Here is a 15,951-nt window from a genome sequence, read left to right on the forward strand (position 1 = left end):
ACTCTTTTTCTTTTTTTACGCACCATATTTATTTTATGTCTTGCATTTTTATTTTTACGCATCATATTTAATTTTATGCCTTGCATTTTTATTTTCTTTATTTATTTTCCAGCATCATGTTTAATTGTTTGTCTTGCATTTTATTTTCCAGCCACATATTTATTTTTGTCTTGCACTTATATTTTCTTTATTTTATGTACCCTATTTATTTTTGCCTTGCATTTTATTTTTATGTCTCGCATTCTTTTTAGCATCATCTTTATTTTCTGTATTGCATTTTTATTTTCGTTTTATTTTATTTTCAGCATCATACTTATTTTATGTCTTGCTTTTTTATTTTTATTATTTTATTTTGTTTATTTTTTATTCTATGCATCATATTTACTTTATGTCTTGCATTATTTTATTTTTTAGCATCATGTTTATTTTATGTCTTGCATTTTTATTTTCATTTTTTTTATTTATTTCCAGCATTATATTTATTTTTATGTCTTGCATTTCATTTTCTTTATTTATTTTATGCACCATATGTATTTATTGTTTTGTATTTCATGCATTTTATTATTTCTTCCAGCATATTTATTTTAATGCATTTGCAATTTTTATTTATTATTGCCAATTAGAATGTATCTAGGTCCAATGTAAAAAAAAAAAAAAAAAAAAAAAAAATGAGAATCTGCACCGACACTCACATTTATTTTTATGTTTTCCGCCGAGGACGATCATGTGATTTGAACCGTATCCGAGGAAAAGGGACCCTCACTTGATCCAACGTCATTTTAAGGGATCCGGCGCGTTTAGACTTATCTCCGCATAATTAAAAAAAAAAAAAAAAAAAAAAAAACAAAAACTTTCCATAATCAAAATTTCAAAGAAAAGGGTCAATCTTTTCTTTCTTTCTTAATCAAATCTTTAATCAATCTTTAATCAATCAAAACATTTTTTCTAATTTAAAATCAATCGAACTCACTTCTTTTATTTCTTCTATGCCTTTTCGGCCTCTTACCTTGCCTAAACTCTTCTTTTTTCGAACTTTAAAATCAATCAAAAACCAATCACTTGACTTTCTACTCCGAACTACATGATTTTGATCCCATTCGGGTATGTAGGCAAAAGACTTTGTCTTCCCAAATCAAATAAAAATAAACAAAAACTTTTTTCTTCTCCTTTCTTTTGAACCCACCTCTTTAATCTTTCCACACTTGAGCATTTATTTCCAAACAAATAATTAATTTAGCATAAAGATAAAATAAGCAAGAGGTTCCTATAGAGTACTATAGACGTTTAGGGTGCTAGTACCTTCCCTTTGCGTAACCAACCCCCGGACCTTTGATCTCTCAAAAATAGGGTTTTTCGAGCTTTCTCCCTTTTCTTCGGAAAAATAAAAGATCGGTGGTGATCTTAAAAATGCGAGTCAATGCTAATCAATAGCTTGATATCCAAAAATCACCGCGACAGAAAATGGCGACTCCACTGGGGATCACACTCCTAAGTGGGTTAAACCTATCTTGTTATTCTTCATCTTTATGCTTTATTATTATTTGAAACTGTAAATACGTGCCTAAGTGCTTATCTTTTACGTGAGTGGTGAGATAAGTCCTACACCCGGACTTGAGGGAAACATAAGATAGGATGGTGGTATAATCATAGTGTCTTTCCGAGAGTGAGTTTCGGATGTGGCACATGTGATAACCCCGCTCAATGGAGGGATCTTGGGAATATTACTATGTTGGCATGAGTAGTCGTGTTCAGCATTAATATTCCCAAGCGACCTATGAAGTTGAGGACCTTTAGTTACCTTTAACCCATCTTAGCCTTTTAGGACGTAGTGCGGTGGCTAATCAAGAGTAGTCTTGAATTGGTTGATACGCGATACTACACTCAAACGCGATACTACACCCTTCGCATTGTAGCCTTTTTCTTTCCCGCAGAAACCCAGAGCTGTCTTGGTAAAACTACGATCCCGGTTTCGTTAACCGTTGGATTATTGTGAAATTTGGATATGTTGTTCGAAATGCAATTCCGCACGCTTCCACCGTTGGGATTTGCGAGATAATATTCGTGGAGGGAGAAAAAGGAATCGCATGAAGACAGTATAAGTGGAGGTTTCAATCTCTTCTCCGTCTCTCTGACGTTTGGGAATTCTATCGGAGCAGTCGGAGGAATAATTGAAAGAATTTCCGGGAACCGCTAGAGATGTTGCTATCGCTGGCTGAAGACACGTGAGCCCGCTTAGAGGTAAGGGATGAGTTATTCACAGTTGGGGATTAGTGAGAACATGTGTAAGGATCCTTAGAGGATTAAATTGAGATTTTATTTTGGGATGTTTGTTAAATTGCAATTTTTCCTTTATGATTATAAATAAAATATTGATGTCCTGATGAAAATTGCTTGATAAATTGTGCTCTTGATATTTGTATATTTGGACCTATGATTTGGATATAATTGTGTAATATTATTTGAGGGATTTTAGTCCTCATGTTGTGATAGTCTTTTATATAAATTGTTATATTGAGGATATGAAATGATAATTCAAATTGTGAGTATGTGATGAATTGTAGAATAACATGTTGCTTTGAGATTATAATATTGTTATTGAGATTGAGTATAAGTGTAAAGTTGAACATGTGTTAATTTGTGAGATACGTGTAAACATGTGATGGTGGATTGTCACACTATGAGAAGTGAAATTGTGAATGAGTTCTAGTTGTGGATAAGTGTGTAGTTAACACTTGATGTGAAATTACTTGTGTTGTAAGCTATGAATTGTACAATAACCCGATCAATGTTATCTTGAGAAAAGCGTTGATGCGCAGTGTTAAAGAGAAAATGTAGGTTTCCTATTTAGGAGCCAATGTTAAATCATAGTGCGATTGTGTTGAACGTGTTTAAAACACGAGTGTAAGGTCGTGGGTATTGTATAATTCATGAGCAGTGTCTGCATGCAAAAAATTATTTTAGGGGTTGGACCTGAATCAGGAGGGAGAGGCCCTGACGGACTCTTCCGAGTGTAGGCCTTGGGGGTCACCGGGTTTGAGTGCTCCTTTAAGCCTAAGCTGATCTCATATGGTTGGAGCATTCTCGCAAAACATCGTGACCCTGACTGGTCTCCCTATGATCTTACTTAGTGAGAGTGACCTGACAAACCCATTGTGTGGTGTGTCTTGTTATGTACTCCTAAGCGCCCCAGGGTGGTTTTTCACTGACATGGTACCACATTGCATATAGGATTGAGTCTTAGCATAACTATTGCATATGCTTGCTAATTGATGTGTTATTATATCTTGATCGAAGTGTGGGATTCTTGTGTAATGTGATTGATAATTGAAAAGTGAATTTTGAATGATGAAGTGGTGAAGTTACGTGAGTTATGTTTAAGCAAGTGGTATCTCATTTATATAATATGTATATTTAATTGTCTTGTTTCTCTATTAGCTAGGAATGTGATAACTCATTCCCTGTGTGTTGTTGTGTTTGGATCCTGTGATGATCTTGAACTTGTGTTCGGGGGAGCAGATGAATAGGTGGATGACTATGAAGAACCTCATGCTAGAGGACACGGGAACACCACGCTCTGATAGGATGTGACATTAGGATATAGGTTCTATATTAATTGTATGAGACTTATATGATTTTCTTTGAGTCGAGATGACTTTATTATTTATTTGGACAAGTTTGAATATGATGTAGAAGAAAGTGAATGTGAGCCTTTTATCCATTTGAAAAGCTTGTATTTAAAAATGTTTTAAAAATACTTTTAATTAATAATTGAATTTTTATTCCTTTATTAATATATATGTGAGGGGTAGAGGGTGTCACAGAGGCTTCTTGGGAAGGACTTTCCTGATGAAAGAATAGTGCAAAAAATCCTGGTCACTATACCCGAGAAGTATGAATCGAAGATATCAGCATTGGAGGAGTCTAAAGACCTGTCAACCATCACCTTGGGAGAACTCATAAATGCTCTACAAGCCCAGGAGCAGAGAAGAATGATGAGACAAGAGGAGGTGGTACAAGGTGCGTTTCATACGAAAGCACAAAATTCAAGAGGTGGCAAAGACAAGAAGAACAACAAATGGAGGAACAAAAAACCAGAAGGCTCCAACAAGCAGCAAGGTGAGACCTTTCCTCCTTGTCCGCATTGCAAAAAGACAAATCATCCTGAAAGAAAATGTTGGTGGAGGCCAGATGTCAAGTGCAGAAAGTGTGGCAATATGGGACATGTAGAGCGAATATGAAAGTCCAAATCAGAGGAAGCAAAGGTGGTTGTGGAGGAACGAGAAGATAACTCTTTGTCACAACATGCTTTGCCACAAGCAATAGTTCCAGTGATTTATGGTTAATAGACAGCGGTTGCACAAACCATATGACCAATGACCTGAACCTCTTTAAAAAACTTGACAAAACCATTGTTTCCAAAGTAAAAATTGGAAATGGTGATTTCATCTCAGTCAAGGGAAAAGGGACTGTTGCTATTGAAAGCTTGACAGGTTTGAAATATATCTCTGATGTCTTATATGTGCCTGACATTGATCAAAATCTACTTAGTGTTGCTCAGCTTGTAGAGAAAGGCTTCAAAGTTATATTTGAAGAAAATTGGTGCTTGATCAAAGATGCAAAAGGAAAAGACGTATTCAGGGTGAAAATGAGGGCTAAAAGCTATGCTTTAAATCTAATGGAGGAGAAGCAAATAGCTTTTTCAAGCATGACCACCAATGTTGAACTATGGCACAAAAGGCTCAGACACTTCCATCTTGCTGGACTTTTATACATGCAAAAACATGCCTTGGTGAAAGGTGTGTCAATGCTTGAAGACAAGTTAGCCGATTGCGTGGCTTGCCAATATGGTAAGCTAGTCAGAAAACCATTTCCTCAATTAACTTGGAGAGCAACTCAAAAGCTGCAATTAGTTCACACAGATGTTGGGGGACCTCAGAGAGTATCATCTTTAAATGGTAATAAATATTATATTACATTTATTGATGATTATACTAGATTTTGTTGGATTTATTTCTTTAAATCCAAGACTGAGGTTGCTAATATTTTCTGGAAATTTAAAGCATTGGTGGAGAATTAAAGTGATTACAGGCTGCAAATAATAAGGTCTGACAACGGGAAGGAATACATAAATGATGTTTTTGATAAATTTTGTGAAGAAGTTGGCATTGACCACCAACTCATCGTACCTTACACCCCACAACAAAATGGTGTGAGTGAGAGAAAAAAATAGAAATATCATGGAGATGACAAGGTGTATGTTGCATGAAAAGGAGTTACCAAAGGAGCTATGGGCGGAGGCTGCAAACACTGCAGTATTTTTGCTGAATAGACTACCTACAAGAGTTCTGCACAAAAAAACTCCATTTGAAGGCTGGTTTGGTTACAAACCAGATTTACAAAATCTAAAAATCTTTGGTTGTGTTTGTTTCTCTTATGTTCCACAGGTTAAAAGGGACAAACTTGATGAAAAGGCAGAACCCGGAGTTTTCATTGGATACAGCAACACCTCCAAAGCTTACAAAATTTTCCAACCTCAAAATGGGAAAATTCTTGTGAGTAGAGATGTCAAATTTATGGAAGATCAACAATGGAGTTGGGATGAGCCAATAAGGAAGCAGCTGCCAGAAATCGCACAGCTCCTTGATGATGATGTAGATGACATTCCTGTCAGAGGTACAAAATCTTTATCTGAGATTTATCAAAAGAGTAATGTAGCTATCCTAGAACCTGCAGAATTTAAAGAAGCTGAAAAGGATGACAAGTGGATAAATACTATGAAGGAAGAGTTGAAAATGATTGAAAAAAATGACACGTGGGAGCTAGTGGACAGACCTCAACACAAACAACCTATAGGGGTAAAATGGGTTTATAGAACCAAACTTAATCCAGATGGTTCTGTAAATAAATACAAGGCCAGGTTGGTGGTGAAAGGCTATGCTCAGGTGTTTGGAGTGGATTTTTCATAAACCTTTGCTCCAGTTGCACGTCTTGATACAATTAGAATGCTACTTGCCTTGACTGCACATAAAAGGTGGAAAGTTTATCATTTAGATGTAAAATCTACCTTTCTAAACGGTTACTTGCAGGAGGAGATTTATGTAGAGCAACCTAAGGGGTTTCAAATCAAAGGAGAGGAGCAAAAAGTTTACAAGTTGAAAAAGGCATTATATGGTCTTAAACAAGCTCCTAGGGCCTGGTACAGCAGGATAGATGATCATCTTCAGGATCTTGGATTTGTCAAAAGTCCAAGTGAGGTTGCATTATATGTGAAATTGGTAGATGCAAATTTAATCATTATTGCTATCTATGTTGATGATTTACTTGTGACAGGAAGTGATGAGAAACTCATAAAGGAGTTTAAAGCTGAAATGTTTAAAGCATTTGAAATGACAGATCTTGGCTTGATGAGTTTCTTTTTGGGAATGGAGGTGAAACAAGATCATGATGGAATCCTCATTCACCAAAAGAAGTACGCAAGGGAAATACTCAAGAAGTTTCATATGGAAGACTGCAAAAGCACTACATCTCCAATGAACCAAAAGGAGAAATTTAGCTAGGATGATGGAGCTGATAAAGTTGACGAAATGCATTACAGAAGCTTGATTGGTTGCTTAATATATCTTACTGCAACCAGACCTGACATTTTGTTTGCAGTAAGTATACTTTCAAGGTTCATGCATTGTGCTAGTGAAGTTCATCTTCAAGCTGCCAAACGAGTTATTAGATATGTTAAAGGCACTTTAGACTATGGTATAATGTACTCTCATTCTCATAATTTTAAGCTCCATGGATATTCTGATAGTGACTGGGCAGGTTGTATTGATGACATGAGAATCACCTCTGGTTATTGTTTTTCCTTTGGTTCTGGAGTCTTTTCTTGGTGTTCTAAAAAGCAAGAAGTTGTAGCTTAATCAACTGGAGAAGCAGAGTATATAGCTGTTGTTGCTGCAGTGAATCAAGCTCTTTGGATCAGGAAAATTATGACAGATTTGCATATGAAACAAGAAGAAAGCACACAGATTTTTGTGGACAACCAGGCTGCAATCTCAATTGCTAATGATCCAGTGTTTCATGGCAAAACTAAGCACTTCAAGATAAAGTTTTTTCTTCTAAGAGAAGTTCAAAGGGAAGGAGAAGTGAAGTTACTGTACTGCAAAACAAAGAATCAAAGTGCTGACATTCTGACCAAGGCACTTCCAAAAGCCAAATTTGAATACTTGAGACAAAAGCTTGGAGTTTGCAGTTCCAAAGTCAAGGAGGAGTGTTAAGATGTGACTGTTGAAACTGTCTAACAAACTATAGTAGATAAGATTCTTTTGCTATTTTTTAGGAAAAATAAAAGTTATGTTGACTGATAGGATAAAACAGTTTTGATCCTATTCTCTAGGCATGATCTGTTAGTGGTGTTATCTTTTTGATAGCAGTTACTATCTTTTCCATGTTTTTAAATACGTTGTTTCATATAAGAATAAAACATGCCTTTGCAGTCTCAATTTCTTTCTTTACGCTCCCTTTCATTCTTTAATATTTTTGCTTGCTGTTATTAACAAAAAAACAACACAAAGAAATGAAGGATATATACCTGATGAGGTACTCGTACCCAAGATGAATCTTGATATTCAAGTCTTTTGGAATTTGAACCAGAACTAGCAAGAGAATTACTAGCAGTGGACAGCACTGAATTATACTCTTCCTCCATTCTCTGTAATAATATGCCCTTTGACAATCCCTCCATTTTCCTCCTCAAAATCTCCACCTGTAAATTTTAATAAAATCTATGAGAAGAAAACACCAAAATAACAACAAAAGACAACTGGAGAATAACAAAATGCTCTATGGCATGGTTGGACAAAATACGTAGCAGATAAATGTAGAAGAATACCGGGATGTTTTTTTTATTTTATGGAGTTAACCAAAACTCAATACATGTTTTGAGGGCAAATCATTAAGGTTTCTTTCTTACTTACATTTAGTTTTCCACTTGCAACAACGTTATCATCAGCTATGCTACTTCTTTTAATTGACAAGCTTATGTTTTCCATCTCTTGAAACTCCCTCAAATAAATCTCATCTGATGACCCTCCAATCTGCTCCAGTCGCCTCTGTAGAACAGAAACCTGCTTGTCAAAATTTCTGTTCTTCCTGGCCCCTAAATCCTTGACTTTCGACCTCCTGTGCAATCTCTGAAGTTTCAGTGTCAACTCATGAATCTCCTCATCCAAAACCATATCAACATTCTTTCCTTCACAAATCTTGATTCTTCCCTGCATTCCGCATCGCAAGTTAAAGATCAGAAGGTCCAAATCATAAGAAAAGACAACTAAAAGCCAAACCACTGAAAACTATAGTTATGATGCACAAAACTCACATTTCATTCAACAGAAGGCTTCAGCTTCAACAAATGTTGCTATCACAGTGTGTTGTTATGTTTGACAACTAACAAAATAGATTTAAGTGATTAACTGAAATCTGCATCATTTCCTTCAATGCGGAACCTGACTAATTCAATATTTTGTCAGTATTTTAATGTAATGTAATTCCTCAATAGGGTAAACTTTGTAGTAAGCTTCCTGGATGGTAGAAATAATCCCAAGAATAAATACCAGCTTTATGCATGAAATCAAAATGGACCCGCACTGTCCAATTCAAGAACCTTGCATCACATTGTAGTTAAGAAATTGGACACATGATTCCCACATAACACCTGGTTCAAGGGAACAGTTATTTTAACAAGAGAATCAATTGAATTCATGTAGTTCATACCTAACTGCTGGCGAAATAACTCATTCCTAATTAACTTACACAGGAAACAAAAGCCTGTGAAATAGATGCTATCATTTGAACTTGTTGCAGCTTCATTTTGGTTTGGCTTGACTGATTCATAGATGCTAAAATCAATGTAGAAAAACTTACATATTACAATGTTCAGCAAGAAGGTTTGCTACCTTTTTCATAGCATTTTTGGCTTTTAAAGGTACAATCCAAAAACTGAAAGAACAACATCACCTGCTGTGTAATCTTGTACCATTAAAAACAAAGAAGACACAAGAGCATATATGAAGAGAGTTCTACATGCCAAAGCAGTAGCCAACCCCTCTCAAGCCACCATTGTTTGTTTTCAGTTATGGTTCTGCAACAAGATTCAGCACAACACATGTTGATAATGACTCAAGTTTGGAAGGAGCATATTGCAACTTGAGAGTAGAGACCATGGATTAATTAGAAAGCCAAATCCCTCAGAGCTAGCCCCACATCGAAAATATGAGTCAAAGTGGTCTGACGAATGAGTTATAAAAGTGAAGTGTATGGCACTGAGTAACGTACTTACCTGGGCGGGATCAATGATCAAGAAGGTCTATGGCCTAGGGAAGTGACTTCCATTGCACTTTGGAGGGGTGCTTTCCTAAGGTCTGCCCAAGTGGCAGAGCCTACGTCATAATTTGTGGTAGTGGGAGCCTGCGTTCGTGCGGCTCCCTATCAATGCAACTTACAAGTTTTGTTTTTATATTTAGATTTCTAAAACTTTCGTAATTTGATTAGTTCTGGTAAAGTGGCGCTAGGCTACAGGAAAAGCTACTCTTACACTAATTTGGTCTGCTATTTGTTAGTTTTTCATTCTCCTATGTGAAAGAAGATTGTAGTAATTTAAAGAAACCAATCAAATGTAAACAGATTAGTCATAATGATAGGTCAAAATACTAAGAGGAAGGAGATTGAATAAATAAAAGATATCAGCCAATATAAATTAATTTAAATGAAATGTGTGTATTATTTAATAAAATATCAGCAAAACTCTCATGATGAAGTTGACACCAGTTTTAAATTTTTCTATGGACCCATGCACGAGGGTCAATATATATCCATAACTTATGAAAACTCTTTTCTTTTTCTTCCTTCTAATAGGCAATGAAAACTGAGAAAATTGTGTTGTTTTCATTGTCTTTTCTTTCGTCAACCTTAGTGTTATTTAGCAACAAGATGGGCCCAGGTGCCGGGCTGACATTTTTCAGAAATAACTACCATGAATTTTAATTCACAACCTGTGTAAAAATTCATATCTGAACACTAAGAAATACATACAACAGATCTTGTTCTTCTATTAGTAAAATTTTAAATAACCCTCTTCCACGCAGGAATCAGTCCTATCAGTTCTAATAATCCATGATGATTAGCAAAGTCAGAAGAATCAACATAGTACGTAATAGTAACATATCCAAGTAAAATATCAACGGGAAGATTATAATGTGTTTGAACTTTCATTAGTCTCAGGTTTGAACTTTTATGTTGCTGATCTAAATTTTTAACCATGTTGCTCTTGGCTAGGATGTTGGGATGAATTAGTCCCACATTTGTCAGAACTTTGTCAGGCAGCTGAAGCTCCCAGTATAAAATTTGAATACTTACATTGTACAAAGCATACCTTTCTCGGCCTTTTGGCTAAGATCAAGTGTAGTATCTGTTCTTATCAGTTTAATATCTGATATGTGGACCATTGGTTCACACGGTATTAAATTTATTTTTTGAGGGAGAGGGTCTATTACAGTAGCTTGCTATTGAGGCTGTCAAGTGTCGCTCTTGTTTTGCACTACTACAAGGGCCTGGCACGTCCCACCCAAGGATAGTTCAATTATTTACAAAAGAAGGGAAGCAAAAGGGAAAACCATAGAATTCTCAAGGGCCTGGCACGTCCCACCCAAGATTAATATACAGAATAGGTCTCATAAATCTATCAAGAACTTATAAAGATTAGTAATATATATAAAATCATCAAGGCATGCATCTATAATAAATTGTACATTAGTTGAAAAAACTAACCCAAGAAACAAAGAAAAACAATAACATTATGAAGAAAAAATAAGAGAAGAGAGGACAAAGAAAACACACCCGCAGTTTTGACAGAGCAGAGCTAAACCGCCACTTCGAAGCTGCCATCCGTTAATGAAGGTTGTTGTCTTCGACTTGCAGTGAAAGCAGAAGAGAATGCTGTCATTGCCTTTGTAAGAAGAAGAACCAACACCAGCCATTGAACTCGCAGCAAGACAAACCACCCTCAAAGAATTACTGTGAGAGAGAAATAGTTCCTAATAATTCTTTCAGAGTGGACTGAGACAGCTAAAGTGCATGTTTCACATTGATGCACCAACTAAGCTAGGTCAAGCAAAAATTAAAATGAAAAAGAAAAAGAATGAATTGCAAACTTCAAATGAAAGCTAGGTGAAGCAAGGTTGTTTGACTTTGGTGCACCAACTAAGCTAGGTCAAGCAAGGTTTTTCATGAGAAACTTCAAATTCAGGCAGAGGGGGCAACTCCATGACATTTGATGAAAATCTTTTAACGAAGTCACTATATTTACAGAAATATATAACATGTATACTTAAGTGTTTTGGAGCATACAAAAATGAAATTAAGACATTCATATTTTAATTGAAAGATAATAACCATTAAAGGAGCAACGCTGTTCAACCCAACCAAAACAATTACAGCAGTAAAACAAAATTCATGTCCACATGCTATGTAATTACAGCTTTGTACATTGGATGGTTCTAAGTTTCAAAAAGTAAGCTGCCCATTTTTTATGTAATGTTGTGATCGCCTCCGAGTCTAGTGCCGAGCCATCACCGAACCACTACACATTGTCAAATACAAACAATTAATGAAAATGAGTCTAAATGAGCCTACATATGGCGATTTGCCGTCAATGTTTTTGGAGTACATTATTTACCACAGTCTAATCACTCTTCAACTCCACGCCAATTATGTTCCACATCTCATGCATCACATAATACCCACACTCATAGCCTCTGTGTTGAACGTGAGTCTACATGAAGAACAAATTAACTATTGAATGTAGGGCTGAACATGATTAATAACATTTCAAGTTTCAAACATTGTATGTAGTTCGACTAACCTTTAGTTCAAGCCACTGGGGTCCAATTTTAGGAACTTTGCCATCAGCAGTCGTGTTTAATTTCTTGTATGCACTACATTGGAAGATTAACATGATGTTAATATAATGTTCACAATCGCAGCGTCCAACTTTAAAATAAGTTAAACGACTAAAAATATAATACTTAACTTGTTAATTGCAGTTTTGATATGAACATCAGGCCTTCTACGCACTGAACAAAACCAGACCACGACATTGTCTTTAGGGCACAACACAACCATTTGCCAATGGGCACTGCAATTTGCACACCATTTATTTATTAGTAGGACAAAAAGAGTTACAACATTGCCAAAATGAATTTTACTTACTCATTCAAATAAGCTCCTATGTACAGTTGTCGTTGCGATTCCTTAAGCCATTTTTCGATATATTCTTCACATTGCCCATGTCTGTCCTTTGCATTGTGTGTAGATTGAGGCTCAAGAAATCCATACACCGATCGATAACCCAAGCCATTACTCCACTCATTCATATACCTAATTTGCACATGTCATAAAATAACTGAAGATCACGTAAATGTCATAGCAATATGGATTTCATAGTCACGAATGGATTTTACTTACATGGTCCACAATTGAAGTATGGCTATGTTCAAGCATTTGTCGCCTGATGTTATTTCGCTGACATCAGTATACGTTAAGAACAACGATGAATTTACATTTGGAATCCCAAATTCAGTAAGATCCCACACAAACTCAACAGGCTTGTCGTAAATGTCAACAAGGGTCTTAATCAACTCACGCAAGGGGTCCTGCTTAGGAACATCATTGTTTAATTCGGCAGCATTGGCAACTTTGTCTGGAGTGATGCCTGAATGCTATATCATGCAACAAAAGTATTGATTATAGGAACGTTCAAAAGTTTGGAATATACAGTTGAAAAGATAATAATTGGCTGAACTTAAAGTATACTACCTCATTTGATACCAGTTTTACCAAAGGCAATGGCCATGCAATGAATGTGTTAACGACATCTCTCACATACTTAATTTCTGATGTCGGTAATGGAACTTCAGCTTCACCATCAATTACTTGTTCGACGCTAACCCTTACGACATCATCTGCATACGCTACGCAATGTATGGTGGATGGTCCATCATGAATTTTTGCCAACGCCACCTGCTTTGTACAATTTTGACTTTGGACGTACAACCCCATAGGCGGTGTTACACGACCAACATGCACTTCCCCAGACGGGTTCACAGCAATTTCAGCATTGCTCTCCTTAGTGCTCACGCATGCACCTAACACATTTAAGTCAAAATTAGTCAGTGCTGAGTCCTTGTCTCCGTTAAATAGGTCAGTAATGATGGCATCCTTCAGCTCCTTTTTCCAAGCCTGTAGGCTTTGCTTCTTTTCTTCTTCAAGCTCTTTCATGACTTGTTCCCTAACGGTTACTACTATTTCAGCCAACTGTTCTTTGGTGAATGCTATGGATGAACTACTTGAGGCACGTGACATCCTCCCATAGTACTGACTAATTGTGACCCCAGACCCAGTTGCACGAACACGACCTCCATGATCTGGTCTTCCTATGGCCGTGTTAAGTATATCATGACGACCCTGGGGGACAAACTCACCCTGTGTCACTTGTTCTTCCAACGAGTCCTACATGTAAAACAAATTTCACATCGTTAGACTTCCCTGTCATTGTAAACAACATAACAAGTAGTAATTATATGTCAAACACCATGTCACATTTTTTATTATTGTCTATTTTTTTTTTTACAAATTATAGAATTGGGTGAATCTCTCACACCTTGATGAATCCCACTCGTAATTTAGATCTATAAGAGAGTATAGTATCTTAAAAAGAATGTCAAAACTTGAGAAATTAATATTCTTCATATATGCGACATTTATTGACACTTGCGTTACACCTGACAAAAAAAATTGGCAAAAAATAAAAAAATTCGATATTTTGTTGTTTCTAACCCTAAAAGAAAGAAAAGTATGAATGTAATATAAAGTGCAGGTAAAGAGACGTGAACAAAGGGTAATGAAAAAATATTTCATATAATACTCGCGCTACACCCGGAAAAAAAATTAAAAAAAGCCGAGATTTTGTTGTAACTTGCCCAAAAAGAAAAAGAAAAGTTTGAATGTGATATAAGTATAGGTTTTTAACACGCGTGAACAAAGAGTAATAAAAAATGTCAAAATATCACGATTTAAAAAAATTAATGGAATTAAAAAGGAAGAATAGTTTTTTATTTTTCTATATTTTTCTAGTTATATGAGAAAATTATATATTTTTCACTTTGGTTTTCATTACTTTCTGAAGACCACTCCTTTTTTTAAATGCAAGAATATAATTCCACTATAAAAACAAACAACTGAATTAAGCATTAAGGCTTGCATATTAAACCTAATGAAATTTTCATAAGATAGTGAACTAAAATGTAAGAGTTAAAGAAATGTTTATTTAAAACTATTTAAGGATTACCTGAAACGCTAGTGATATATTTTGAATATATTTTCTCTAACACACTTTTTTATTATCGTCTAAAATTTGTTAGAAATTATAAAATTGTTTGGACCTCATACCTTGATGAATCTCACTGTAATTTTATAACTTTTAATTTATAAGAGAGTATAGTATCTTAAAAAGAATGTCAAAACGTGTGAAATTAACATTATTCATATATACGACATTTATTAACACTTGCGTTACACCTGACCAAATAATTGGCAAAAAAAAAAAAGTCGATATTTTGCTGTTACTAGCCCTAAAAAAAGAAGTATGAATGTATTATGAAGTACAAGTAAAGAGTTTACGTGAACAAGGAGTAATGAAAATATGTGTCAAAATATAACACTCATGTTAAATCCGGCAAAAAAATTGAAAAGGCCGAGATTTTATTGTAACTAGCCCAAAAAGAAAAAAAAGAAGTATGAATGTGATATAAAGTATAGGTATAAACTTGTGAATAGAGGGTAACGAAAAATGTAAAAATACCACGATTTAACAAAATTAATGGAATTAATTAGGAAGAATAGTTTTCTAATTTTCTATATTGTTCTACCTATATGAGAAAATTGTTTTTTCGCCATGGTTTTCATTACTTACGTAAGATCATTCTTTTATTTATACGTAGAAATATTGTTCCACTATAACAAAAACACCTAAATTAAGCATTAGGGCTTTCATAATTAACCTAATGAAATTTATGTACGAGCGTGAACTGATGCAACAATAAAAAAAAAAAGCTCATTTAAAACTATTTTAGGATAACCAGAAATGCTATTCTCTAACACACTTTTTTTATTATTGTCTAAAATTTGTTATAAATTATAAAATTGGGTGAACCTCTCACACCTTGATAAATCCCTCTCGTCATTTATCTATAAGAGAGTATCTATATACTATAAAAAAGAAGTAGCTGGAAAAGTCTATTGTGCTCCTATCTAGAATTGCGACACATGTTACTTTTTTCGATTTTTTGGTCATTTTGCTCCTTTATTTTTTTGCACTTTTTTCTGTTGCCCCCGCCACGTGTCGCGTTGCATGTGCAATTTTGAACATATGTTATTCCCTGATTGGCGGATTTCAACTCCCCATTTAATTTCACTTAATAATCGAAACTCTTCTCTCTCTTCCTGAATCTTTCCCACGTTACTCTCCCTTCCTCAATCTTCTCTTTCTCTTTCTCAATCTTCTCCACATTACTCTCTATTCCTCAATCTTCTCTTTCTCCCTCTTTCTCTTTCTCTTCCTCAATCTTCTCCTCTTTTTCTTTTATCTTTTATCTTTCTATTTCTGAATCTTTTCCTTCAAATCTTTTTGAAGTTTTCGTGGTTCTCTAAATCATGGAGATGGAACGTGTCTCCGAATTTCCTCACACTTATATGGATCTTTTCCTTTAAATTTCACATTTTTTTTTTGTTTTTATTTCCCTCAACTGCCATTTCCCGTTGGTCTAGAGCTACAACCAGAGCTGCCAAGGTATTTCTAGCATTCTTCTTCTTCGGATTTTTTTTTTTTATTTTTCTGCTTCTTCAGGT

At 35.3% G+C, this 15,951-nt stretch overlaps 1 protein-coding gene and 2 non-coding genes across 3 annotated transcripts; 2 read left to right on the forward strand and 1 right to left on the reverse strand.

Moving 5' to 3' along the window:
* Positions 1 to 9,320: 9,320 nt before the first annotated feature.
* LOC113000046 (U1 spliceosomal RNA) lies at positions 9,321 to 9,477 on the forward strand. The gene has a single exon (XR_003265317.1). It is a non-coding gene; the product is annotated as a U1 spliceosomal RNA (small nuclear RNA).
* Positions 9,478 to 10,416: 939 nt separating this feature from the next.
* LOC113000028 (U2 spliceosomal RNA) lies at positions 10,417 to 10,612 on the forward strand. The gene has a single exon (XR_003265301.1). It is a non-coding gene; the product is annotated as a U2 spliceosomal RNA (small nuclear RNA).
* A 1,116-nt stretch (positions 10,613 to 11,728) lies between these two features.
* On the reverse strand, positions 11,729 to 14,006 carry LOC102661451 (uncharacterized). The gene is made up of 6 exons (XM_006601566.4): positions 12,862 to 14,006; positions 12,511 to 12,764; positions 12,256 to 12,423; positions 12,077 to 12,181; positions 11,909 to 11,981; positions 11,729 to 11,818 (listed from the first exon to the last, which is right to left on the reverse strand). The coding sequence occupies exons 1-6, from the start codon at positions 13,405 to 13,407 to the stop codon at positions 11,729 to 11,731; spliced, it is 1,236 nt and encodes a 411-aa protein (XP_006601629.3). The 5' UTR covers positions 13,408 to 14,006.
* Between the last annotated feature and the right edge of the window lie 1,945 nt (positions 14,007 to 15,951).

The sequence above is a fragment of the Glycine max genome, chromosome 17, assembly GCF_000004515.6.
Source record: "Glycine max cultivar Williams 82 chromosome 17, Glycine_max_v4.0, whole genome shotgun sequence".
Lineage (NCBI taxonomy): Eukaryota > Viridiplantae > Streptophyta > Magnoliopsida > Fabales > Fabaceae > Glycine > Glycine max.